Genomic DNA, 12947 nt, shown 5'->3' on the forward strand with positions numbered 1-12947 from the left:
TCAAAAAGAGAAAAAACAAGAAAGGAGGCACAAAAAAGAAAAGAGAAGAGGAAGAAGAAGGGGACGGAAGGAGGGGAAGGGAAAAAAGAAAAAAGAAAACAAAACAAACACATTTGGCTTCTGATTAGACTCATTGTATTATTATTTCTACATTTTTTTCACACACAGTTCCAAGTTATTGTATTTCTTTGTTTTCGTCAGATATCAAAAAACATTATATTTGTTGTTTTACAAGGATCGTTCTATTTCTGCAAGGAAATATTTGTTATTTGTTATTGTAGTTTCCTATATCTGTATTAAAGTAACCAAAGTTGGTTACTAAGAGTATGCCCCTGATCGCCAAAGTAAGCTTTCGAAAGTGTTTCCTCCATTGCAAAGTTTGCCAGGTCCACTGGCCCATCTCAACCATGAAACCCGGTTGGTGATTTCTCAAAAACATGTTTTCTCTCCAGCTCTGCACCTGCCCAGTGAGCCAAGCAGAGAGTCCACGAGGCTGCAGACAGGAAACTTCTTCCCCTGTATAATTATCAAAATCATAGTGATGTATTCCTTTAGTCGCACCAAATCTTGTAGGATTTCCCCTGAGACCAGTAACCTAAACTTCAGAATCAAGGAGAAAATGACTCCACATCTTGCAAGAAGCTTGAAAGAAGATTGATGCCATAAATGCTTCTCAAAATATTAAGCATCACTGAGAGCCTGGTCTGAGGTTCAGGGCAGGCAGGGACTGTGAAGGTGGGAAGCTTTTAATTGCCAGCTTTAGCTCTGGATCCATGGCTAGAGCCCAGGTGTGCCACTGAAGTCACTGCTTGTCATGGTCACTGCTAGGATGATATCACTGCTGCTGCTGCTGCTGCTGTTTATGCCTGCGGCTGTCTATGGGACTCAGGCAGGGAAATGCTCTGTGAATCTGATGCAGCTTCGAAATGAACCAGTGAATTATTACAGGGCGGGGGACCATCTCATTAGTGGGATCATCTCACCAAAAACTGCTTTATTTAAACCATACAACTTCTCTCGGCCCCCATTAACCATGATTACCGAGTAAGTAACTATAAGCCACTTGATTGCTGGAAAGAAACATCAACTACTGTAATTCGCTCTATGCGAGGCTGCCCTTGAAACTGTCCCAGAAACACCAGTGGGTGCAGAATGCTGCAGCGAGGCTCCTCACAGGGTCCCTGCCATGGCAGCATATTCACCCAGTGCTTTACCAGTTGCACTGGATCCCGGTGAAGTATTGGGTCAGGTTTAAGGTGCTGGTTTTGACGTTTAAAACACTTTGTGGCTTAGGGCCCTCGTATTTATGGGACCGCCTCTCCTGGTACTTCCCACAGAGGACCTTAAGATCCATGAATAATCATAGTTTAGAGGTCCCGGGCCCTAAGGAAGTCAGATTATCTTCCACCAGGGCCAGGGCCTTCTCAGTGATGGCTCCGACCTGGTGGAGACCAGGGCCCTGCAGGATTTAACTTCCTTCCACAGGGCCTGTAAGACAGCTATTCCGCATGGATTTCAATTTGAACTTAGCCTGATCTTTTCTTCCCCTTCCTTTTCTTCTCTCCCCCTCCCCTTTTTATAAAGATTACCCACTCTGAGAACCCACAGCTAATTCTCCCCTGGTCTCCTCACTGGCCCAAATAGGACTAATTTAGCCAGCTAGCCCTGTTAAGTGGAACCCGGCAAATCTATAACATCCTTTGATCAGCTTCCAAGCATATTGCAAACTTCTGAAATATATTTGGTTCTGTTCTTTAAAGGCTGCGGACCTTCTATCCCAAACTATAAACTCCACAATGTTTTAAGGAAGTGGCAAATTAATATCCAACTTGCAACCAGGGTCTGTATCTGTCCCCCAATAAAAACATAGGAGCAATTATTTGAGGATGCACTGCTGTACGGCAAATTCACGCGGGTACCAATGCATGCACGTCTCTGCCCCTGTATGTCTAATAAGGTAGAATCTGTCACACACATCCTTCTATTTTGCGAATTTTATAGTGAAGAACGAGTTCAACTTATTTTGCCGCTTTAATCAAAATTGATACCCCTACAACATTATTTGGAATCCTCCCCCGAAATTCTACGAAAATACCTTCTGGAAGATTCCTCAAGCTCAATATCATATGAGGTGGCCAAATTTTGCACTTTAGTAATCAGGAAGCGTAAATCTCTTCTGTTGAATGGCACACTGCGAAGTTCCCTTGTGTAATATTTTTTTTTTTTCCTTTTTTCTTTTCTGATGTTGTTGTTGATTTCTTTTTGTTTGATCTTGTGGTGTTTAGTGTCACTGGCTTTTGCCGCAATAAAACTTGAACTTGAACTTGAGGATGCACTGTTTTTGAGGCGTATGGTGCCTGGAAAGCCTTTTGATTAATAAAAAGAAAGAATTTGGCATCCCTCCCACCCCCCACCCACAATGACTGGAGAACAGCAGCCTGTCACAACTGCTGTATTTAATATTTTGCAGTATCTCAGAACAGAAGTACTGGCACATCCTGTCCTTTTTGCTTGCTGTTCAGGAGATTAATCTGGATCCTTCACTTTTACCCAACACCACTTTGGGCTACAACCTCTTTGAAACCTATTTCGATGGCAGAATGGTTTCGAATGCAATGCTAGATGGATATTGTGGTAGGGGAAGCAATATTCCAAACTACAACTGTGGAAGACGCAATAACCTCTTGGCTGTTATTGAAGGGGCTGGATCGGACATTTCTACCCATGTTTCTCGCATGTCGGGCATCTTCAAAATCCCACAGGTAGGGACTGGGATGGTCACCAGTCAGGGAAGCTGCAGTGGTGGATTTCCTGCGTTAGAGGGACCTCTGAGCTCCCCTTCGACTCTAGGACTCTCTGTTTTTTGAAAGATTCTCTTAAAATGATTTATAATAGCCTGAGGTGTCCTAAGAAAATGAGAAACACCCTGAAGCTGGGTGTCAGTCTATAAGTCAGTCTAGTCTAGCATCCCATTTTCAGCCGAACAGAAACCACTTCTGGGAAGTCTGCAAGTGCGGTCAGAGTGAAAAGCTACTCTTCCAACTTTAGATTCCCAACAACTGGCTTCCAAGACCATGGTGCCTTCAACAGTGGATGAAGAACATGGTCCTTGCGGCTAGTAATCATTGATAGCCTTCTCCTCCTTGTCAAGTCAGTCCCTTTTTTGCTTGTTATTAACATATATCTGATATTCTTCCTTTCCTCGCTAGGTCAGTTATGGTTTTGCTCTTACTGATAAAACTCAGTTCCCTTTTGCCTATCAAATGGTTCCCAAAGAAGAAATTCAGTACCGGGGGATTGTCAAGTTGCTCCTGCATTTCGGATGGACATGGATCGGCCTCTTTGCTCCAGACAATGACAGTGGAGAAAGGTTCTTAAGTTCCTTAACACCTATGATGATCAGCAGTGGAATCTGTGTTGCCTTCTCAGAAAAAATACAACAAAGGACTCTGTACCAGATTTCAATACGGAGGGAGCCACCTGTTATGTGGAGAAAAGTCAATGTCTCTGTCTACTATGGGGACGCTTCCGATAGATTTGACCCATCATCATGGTACAAAGGATACTTGAAAGGGTACAAACTTGGGGAAAAGTCTGGATCACAACAGCTTTTCAGGACATCAACATGAACTTATCTTATGATATTAATACCTTCATGTATATCCATGGTTCTTTGTCTTTCATAATGAAGACCAGAAAATGGACAAAATATGAATACTATAAGCCATGGTCAGGCACAACACTACGATTTTGGGATGAATCATTTCATTGTTTATGTTCGGAGGCTGTATTGCCCATGAAAGGTTGGGTAAGATGCACAGAGAAAGAGAAACTGGAGGTTCTTCCCCAAGAGGAGGTTGAAAGGGCCCTGTCACAAGACAGCTACATTATGTACAGCAGTGTCCAAGCCGTGGCACTTGCCTTAAATTCTGCCTATTCTTCCAGATCCAAGCAGGTGTTGATGATGGGTAGAGGGGACCGGTTTGGACTTCAACGACTGCAGCCATGGCAGGTATTCCTCCCCTCCCCCTTGAATCCTTGTCCTGCACCCAGAATCCAATCCAATCGCCTCAACAGTGCCAGCATTTCCAATGCATATCTAACATGTAATTCTCCAGTGCTATTTGGCTTGTTTTGGTGGCATCAGAAGACATTCCATGGTTCAGTCATCATTCTCTAGTGATAAATTAAGAATGCAACTCAGCTTTCCCCCAATTTCCCCACTCCCCCTCTGACTTCCCTCAACTTCCTCCTCTGGTTTTTTTTTTTTTTTTTTTTTGGGGGGGGGGAATATATCTTGTTGATTTTGATGATCTGATATGTTGTAATAGGATAAAAATGTAAAATCCAGGGCTCTCCCAGTTTGTTTCGGGCCCCACACATCAAGCAGGCCACACGCTGGATTTGATCTTTGGCGTCGGTATAGATGTGATCGTGTCTCCTTCAATGAAGGTGCCATGGTCTGATCACTACGCTCTGAAAGCCAGGATTGACTTTCCATCCCCACCCTGCTTAGGTGGCAAGCCGATATGGGCTCGCCCGCAGAGGCTGATGGACCCTGATAGATTCCGCCAAGCCTTGCGGGACCTTGCTCCCCCTGGCGACTCATTGACTGAGCTTGTTGAGGGCTGGAATATCCAGCTCCTGGCAGCCATTGATGAGATCACACCTAAGTGCCTTCTGCGACCCCGCAGAAACCGGGCTCCCTGGTTTACCGAGGAGCTTCGGAAAATGAAGCGGGACCTCAGACGGCTAGAGCGAGTATGGCGGGGTGCCCGTGACGAAGCCTCAAGAACATCTAAAGGGTTTTTATGAAAACCTATGAGATGGCAGTGAAGGCCGCTAAGAAGTCTTACTTCTCGGCCTCAATTGCATCCGCTTGCTCCCGCCCGGCGCAATTATTTAGTATAATTAGGTCTTTAACGTCCCTTGAAGGACAGCCAAATTTAAATATCAATTTGACACACAGCTGTGAGGCATTTGCGAGCTTTTTTGCGGAGAAGGTCCTGTTGCTCCGCCATGACCTCCCTGCCAATTTGGATACAATAAAGGAACTGGAGGCCCCTCAACTGTCCTCGGGTCCAGTATTGCACCACTTTGCCTGGATATCCCCAGCCGATATGGACAGACTCCTCTGAGCTGGAAAGCCCACCACCTGTCCTCTCGACCTGTGCCCATCTTGGCTGATTAGAGTGTGTCCAGACGAGGTGCGGGCCCCCCTGGGGGATATCATCAATTTGTCCCTTGGCACCGGGATATTCCCAGGGGAACTGAAGGAGGCAGTGGTGCGCCCGCTCTTAAAGAAAACATCATTAGATCCCTTAGATCTATCCAATTACCACCTGGTTTTGAATCTTCCATTCCTGGATAAGGTGATTGAGAGAGCAGTTGCTGAACAGCTTGGCAGGTTTCTGGATGAAACATCGGCTCTGGATCCATTCCAGTCCGGCTTCCGCGCTGGTCATGGGACTGAGACGGCTCTGGTCGCCCTAACAGATGATCTCGCAGGCAGCTGGATCAAGGCGAGTTGGGGCTGCTGATTCTTCTAGACCTGTCAGCAGCCTTCGACATGGTCGATCATGAACTCCTGGACCACTGCCTTGCAGACGTGGGGATCCAGGGCACAGTCCTTCAATGGCTGCGCTCGTTTCTCTCTGGTTGGGGACAGAGGGTGGCGCTTGGGGGGGGAATTGTCATTGCGCCACTCCTTGGTGTGTGGAGTGCCTCAGGGTGTGATACTCTCCCCGATGCTTTTTAACATCTTTATGCGCCCACTCTCCCAGCTTGTCCGGAGTTTTGGGTTGGGTTGCCATCAGTATGCCGATGACACCCAACTCTATCTGTTGATGGATGGCCATCCTGACTCAGCCCCAGACACACTGACCAGATGTCTGGAAGCTGTGGCTGGATGGTTACGTGGGAACCGGTTGAAGTTAAATCCTTCGAAGACAGAGGTCCTCTGGCTGGGACGGGACGATATGGGATTAAGGGGGCAACTCCCTTCTCTTGCGGCGGTGCAATTAGTGCCAGCACCGTCCCTTAAGAGTTTGGGTGTAATCTTCGATACCTCCCTTTCTATGGAGGCGCAGATTACAGCTATAACAAAGGCGGCATTTTTTCATCTCCACCAAGCTAAGCAGTTGGCTCCTTATCTCTCTCGCCCTGACCTAGCCACTGTGATCCACGCGACGGTCACCTCCAGACTGGATTATTGTAACTCGCTCTACGTGGGGCTGCCCTTGAGACTGACCCAGAAACTCCAGCGGGTGCAGAATGCCGTGGCGAGACTCCTTATGGGGTCTTTGCTGCGAGATCACATTCATCCGGTACTATGCCAGCTGCACTGGCTCCCGGTGGAGTACAGGATCAGGTTTAAGGTGCTGGTTTTAACCTTTAAAACCCTATACGGCCTAGGACCCTCGTACCTACGGGACCACCTCTCCTGGTATGTCCCACAGAGGAACTTACGGTCCCAGGCCTCAGAGAGGTTAGGCTGGCCTCAACTAAAGCCAGGGCTTTCTCGGCAGCGGCTCCAATCTGGTGGAACACTCTGTCACAAGAGACTAGGGCCCTGCGGGACCTGACATCTTTCCGCAGGGCCTGCAAGACAGAGCTGTTCCACCAGGCCTTTGGTCAGGGCGCAGCCTGACTCCCTCCTCTGGCAATCTGCACAGAATTTTGCTTAACGGTTGCCATCAATTTGATTTTAATTAATTTTTATAATGAAATGTTTTTAGAATGTTGGATTATTTGATTGTTGTTAGCTGCCCTGAGCCCGGCTTCGGCTGGGGAGGGTGGGATATATATAAAATTTATTATTATTATTATTATTATTATTATTATTATTATTATTATTACTATATATATATATATATATATATATATATATATATATAAGAATGCAACTCGGCTGTGACTGTGAAAAGCCAACAACATTATTCCTATGAGTCCAGAAGTGCACTAGCGCTAATTTGGAGGAGACTAGAGTGAAAAGTGGAAAGAGATCAATAGACTTCCATGTTTTCTCAATTCTGTTTTTCTTCTGTCTGTCCAGCTCCACCCTTTCTTAAGAAACGTCCAGTTGTGTAATACCTCCAGGGGCGGATTGTATTCGGATGAGAATGGAGACCTGGCAGCGGACTATGATATTGTGAACTGGGTGCTGTTTCCCAATGGGTCTCGTGGCAGAGTGAAAATTGGGAGTGTAGAGAGACAGGCAGCCTCACATTTAAAGCTCACCATTAACCCAGAAGCCATTGTGTGGCCCTTGCAGTTTAAAGAGGTAAAGGAATTTTTTATGTGCTTCTTTGCCGCTGAGATTTATTAAACCCAAATTATTTACAGGGTTTATCTATATGATACTGGAAATTATTTAATTTAATTCATATGCAGACTATAATCTAGGCCTCACCTGCCGCACCCAAATTCGCACCATAAACTCTATTGGGAAAATTGATTTGAAATGGAAAATTTGATAATTTCCTGCCAAACTGGAGCTCAAACTGCATGCTGGAGTGGGGTTGGGTCCCATACGCTGTCCCCAACTTAGTTTCCCCATGAGTCACTTTCTAAAAATAAAGCCCCTTTTAATAGCTTTTTAAATATGTGAAAACAAAATAGGGCAAATAATGGTTTTGTGTGTGAGTGAGCAGTATAATTCTATATGATATAAATCTGCAAAATCCCAGTGGCATCCTGATTTGATTGGTGATGAAAAATTCTGCAGCAATAACTAATAACATGCATCCCTGACCATTCTTGTTTAACATTTTTAATGAAAAGTTTCCATGCTCCGACATCCAGACATTTGTTTGCATAAAGTCGTCAATCACCCTCTGGCTTTGTGCCCTAGACCCAGTGCCAATAAAAACTGCACAGATTCCCTTTTCTTAACACCTGTTTCCTGTCCTAGTTTATCAGCAGGCCTGTGATATTTCCTCTGCTCTGCCATTGCTGGGGCAGCAAAAGTTGCTTCTAAACTAGATACTTATGCATCAGCAGTATTTACCTACAAAGGGGGGCGGGGTTAGGGTCCTTCCACACCTCATGACTCAATTTCACATCTCTAACCCTTTCCCCTTGACGCTCCTTCACTCTATTGGCAGATTGTGCCTTGCGCCAGGTGTACTGAAAGCTGTCGCCCTGGATACACCAAGGTAGTTCAAGAAGGACAGCCGGTTTGCTGCTACGCTTGTGCTCTGTGTGGTGAAGGGACAATCTCCACTCAGGGAGGTGTGTGACTCAAGGGGAGAAGGCATTCCTTGGGGAAACAAAGATAGGCTGAAGATTCGCTCAGCAGAGATTTTCTGTGAAGATCCTAAATACATTTTTGGAATGTGAAACCATTCTTGGCTACTGTGATGTTAAGTTCCAAAACGCAGGATTTCTCAAACTGCAGGCCGGGAGGTGGCACCAGTGGGTGATACAGAGGCATTCTTTGGGAGAATATGAATAGAAATTTACTCAGAGACATAAGAGGCCAGCATGCTAAAACCATCAGAAAATACAGGGAATAAAGAGAAGGGTGATTAGACAGGGAATTTGTTATACACTGGTACTTCAGGTTAAGAATTTAATTCATTCTGGAGGTCCGTTCTTAACCTGAAACCGTTCTTAACCTGAAGTACCACTTTAGCTAATGGGGCCTCCTGTTGCCGCCACACGATTTCTGTTCTCATCCTGAAGCAAAGTTCTTAACCTGAAGCACTATTTCTGGGTTAGTGGAGTCTGTAACCTGAAGCGTCTGTAACCCGAGGTACCACTGTATAAACAAAATGTAAATGTAAAATGGCACAAGGAGAATCATAGAATCAGGGTTAGAAGGGACGCCAAGTCCAACCGCCTGCAACTAAAGGAATCTCAACTAAAGCGTCCATGACAGATGGCCCTCCAACCTCTGCTTGAAAACCTCCAAAAAAGGGGAGTTTGTTCCACAGTTGAACTGCACTTTCAAGCGTAGATGTTTTGGAATGTAGCAGAACACATTAGGACCACTGAATTCTCGTATCTTCCTTTCAGATGCAGACTATTGCACCACATGTCCAGAAGATCAGCACCCAAACGAGCACCAAAATCAATGTGTCCCCAAGGTTATCACCTTACTTGCCTATGAAGAATCCTTGGGGATCACATTGGCGGCCTTTGCCCTATTCCTCTCTTTAACCACGGGTTTTGTTTTTGCCATCTTTATTAAGTACATGGAAACTCCCATAGTCAAAGCCAATAACCGAGACCTCTCCTACATACTTCTTGTATCTCTCTTGCTTTCCTTTTTGTCCTCCTTCCTTTTCATCGGCCACCCAAGGAAAGCGACCTGCCTTCTCCGACAAACAGCCTTCAGCATCATCTTCTCTGTTGCCGTCTCTTCTGTGTTGGCAAAAACCATAACGGTGGTGCTGGCCTTCCTGGCCACAAAGCCAGGGAACAAGGTGAGAAGATGGCTGGGGAAAAGTCTGGCCAATTCCATTATCATTTCCTGTTCCAGTGTACAAGTTCTCCTCTGCACCATCTGGCTGGGCATCTCTCCCCCATTCCCAGAATCTGACATGCTCTCCCAGCCTGGAGAGATCATCCTGCAATGCAATGAAGGGTCTGTTGCCATGTTTTATGGTTCCCTCAGCTACATGGGCTTCCTGGCAGCCATCTGTTTCACAGTGGCTTTCCTAGCCAGAAAGCTTCCAGGATCCTTCAATGAAGCCAAGCTGATCACCTTCAGTATGCTAGTCTTCTGCAGCGTTTGGGTGTCTTTTGTGCCCACCTACCTAAGCACCAAGGGGAAATACATGGTAGCCGTGCAGGTCTTTTCCATTTTGGCCTCCAGTGCTGGGCTCCTGGGCTGCATCTTCCTTCCCAAGTGCTACATTATTGTGCTGAGAGCTGAACTGAATACAAAGGAGCATCTCACAATGAAATCAAAGTGAGACATCTTATTCTTTGATGTTCATGTTAGCTGCCCTTTTTAGCAAGCAGTTCTGTTTAGTTGAGATGCCACAAACTGGACCCAAGGCCTTAATTCACCATTAAATTAAGATGTTAACTAAATGAAGCCTCTTATTCTCAAAACTTCCAGTTCTGCGGATAGATTTGACTTTAGAATATTTTTTTCATAAACCCTGTTCAACTGATGGGGTGTTGATGAAATGTGTGGGGTCAGGCCACTGTCCAATTTACTCGCTGCAAGCATGTCAGAAGATAGATGCTCTTGTTTGTATGTGATGCCAATAAAAGGTTTGATGATGATGATGATGATGATAGATGCTCCTTTTTCCCTGGCGGAGGAGGGAAAAACTGGGCAGAAGTTGCTCGGCAGGGGATTTGAAAAGGAATCCCTTAATCAGAGGAGGAGAGGAAAGATGAGGACTTACAGCATTAAGTGATGATACTGAGCATTGAATGGCTTAGAATCACAATACTTCATGGACCACTCTCTCCTATGAGCCTATCCAGACCCAGAGATCATCATCTGAAGCCCTTCTTCATGTGGCTCCTCCAGGAGAGGTCCAGAGCGTGGCAACAAGAGAACGGGACTTTTCTGTGATGGCTCCTCATTTGTGGAATACCCTCCCCACGGAGGTTCGCCTGGCGCCTTCATCATTTATAATTTAGGTGCTAGGCAAAAACTTTTCTCTTCAACCAGGCATAGGGCTGATTGATGTCCCATGCCCTTTTAAACGTGTTGTGGGGGGGGGGTATTGGTTTTCGTTCCTGTTTCTATTATGTATTTTGTGTTTATTATATTGTAATTTTATGTTGTGAACTGTCCTAAGATCTACGGATGGAGGACATTATACTACTACTAATAAAAATAAAAATAAAAATAAATTGCATCCAGTTTTTATAGTCATACTGCACATGCCGTCCTCCTTAACATGTAATATTTTTTAAAAAATATTTTTTATTAATTTTACAATACAAAATTATAAAAGACGCAACACATATTTTCTCACAAATTACATTTGTTATGGACTTCCCTCAGCTCTTCTGATAATCCTCCATATTAATCATTTCTTACACATTTCCTAATTTTATATTGCCTTATACTAATTACCTCTCCTCCCTCCTTTCCCTTTTTTACAATATTCCTAATATTTTTTCTTCACAGAGCTTCTTGTAAGCCCACAAACGTTGTTTCATCACTGCATATACTTTTCAGATAATCCACAAATTTACTCTAGTCCGGTGAACTTCTGATCCCACCAGTTTTGGATCTTCCCTGTCAGTTTATCAAGTTCTGCATAGTCCATTACTTTCATTCTCCACTCTCTCCTTAACATGTAATAATACTTCTTCACAAGATACATTTTGTTATTATCAGCAGGACCTTCTTTGAGCGCCTCCTGCATGAGAGGTCTGAAGGATGGCAGCCTAATAACAGGTGTGTGATTGACACCAGAATTATTATTATAGTGGTCTGGTAGGTAAAGGACCCCTGGACGTTTGTCTGCAGACCTCTTTCCAGGTCATGTGGCCAGCATGCCTAAACTGCTTCCAGCGCACGGAACACTGTGACAGAAGCCAAAGCTCACAGAAACACTAGGAGATGGCTGGGGAAGAGTCTGGCCAACTCCATTTAATCCTGAAATGTAATGAAGGAACTGTTGCCATGTTTTACAGTGCCCTCAACTACATGGGCTTCCTGGCTGCCATCTGCTTCACAGTGGCTTTTCTAGCCAGGAAACTGCCTGGGGCCTTCAATGAAGCCAAGCTGATCACCTTCAGCATGCTGGTCTTCTGCAGCGTTTGGGTGTCCTTTGTTCCCACCTACCTGAGCACCAAAGGGAAGTACATGGTAGCTGTGCAGGTCTTCTCTATACTGGCCTCCAGTGCTGGACTTCTGGGCTGCATCTTCCTCCCCATGTGCTACATTATTGTGCTGATACCTCATGTGAATACGAAGGAGAATCTCATGATGAACATGAAGTGAGGCATGTGATTCCTAACATACTCAGTTCTGCAAACTTATGTATATTTAGGTAGTTTCATTTTTTAAAAAAACTGATCATTGATTAAAGCAGGGCAGGTAAGACCCTGTCAGAAGAGTTAGCATCTGGATAGAAATAGCTGGATAGAAGTAGTAGGTTATTTTCGGGGTGCCATAATGGAATCACTGGATCCTTTTAACTCTATAGTTCTAATATTCTAAGAAATATCTCCCAATACCTCCTTAAAGTTTCACCTGATATTGCCTCCTTCTTTAGAAGGACACTGCCGTGTATTCATAACCTTAGAGCTTGATGGCTGTAATGGCTTTTGTATAGGAATGAATGTCCTTGAAAAGTGTTCAGAAGTTTTCCAGAACATGTAGAGGTGCATCTGCTGGCAGTTTTGTGTCCCCTGAAGCAAATGGCCCCAAAATGTTCTACTGTGTCCATTGTTTACCCATATTTACATTTTCCCATTGAAGTTCTGATCTTAACAAGTAGAGCTAAACAACTCGGACCCTACAGAATATCGTGATAACTTCCTAGCTTTGTCATGTTGATACTTTTCAATGAGTCTACTTGCACTGGCTTTTGTCCATGGAGTTTTCTTGGCAGGGATACTGGAGTGGCTTGCCGGTTCCTGCTCCAGGTGGATCACATTTGGTCAAAACTCTCCACTATGACCTGTCCATCTTGGGTGGCCCTGCATGGCATAGCTCATAGCTTCTCTGAGTTATTCAAGCCCCTTCGCCACGGCAAGGCAGTGATCCATGAAGGGGATCATGAAGATCATGGCCACTGGGCCCATCACCTCCTGGCAAATAGAAGGGGAAGAAATGGAGGCAGTGAGAGATTTTACTTTTTGGGGCTCCATGAGCACTGCAGATGGTGACAGCAGTTACGAAATTAAAAGATGCCTGCTCCTTGGGAGAAAGGCGATGGCAAACCTAGACAGCATCTTAAAAAGCAGAGACATCACCTTACCAACAAAGGTCCGTATAATTAAAGCCATGGTTTTCCCAGTAG

General features: G+C 44.9%; 1 protein-coding gene across 1 annotated transcript; it reads left to right on the top strand.

Moving 5' to 3' along the window:
* Positions 1–3263: 3263 nt before the first annotated feature.
* On the top strand, positions 3264–10577 carry LOC310758089 (vomeronasal type-2 receptor 26-like; the record flags this gene model as incomplete). Its single annotated transcript, XM_083604026.1, has 5 exons — positions 3264–3574; positions 3946–4012; positions 7055–7282; positions 8106–8232; positions 9019–10577. 5 exons carry the CDS (start codon positions 3264–3266, stop codon positions 9918–9920), a joined length of 1635 nt encoding a protein of 544 aa, XP_083460152.1. The 3' UTR covers positions 9921–10577.
* Positions 10578–12947: the final 2370 nt, after the last annotated feature.

Source organism: Podarcis filfolensis (assembly GCF_964270895.1).
Source record: "Podarcis filfolensis genome assembly, chromosome: 2".
Classification (NCBI taxonomy): Eukaryota; Metazoa; Chordata; class Lepidosauria; order Squamata; family Lacertidae; genus Podarcis; species Podarcis filfolensis.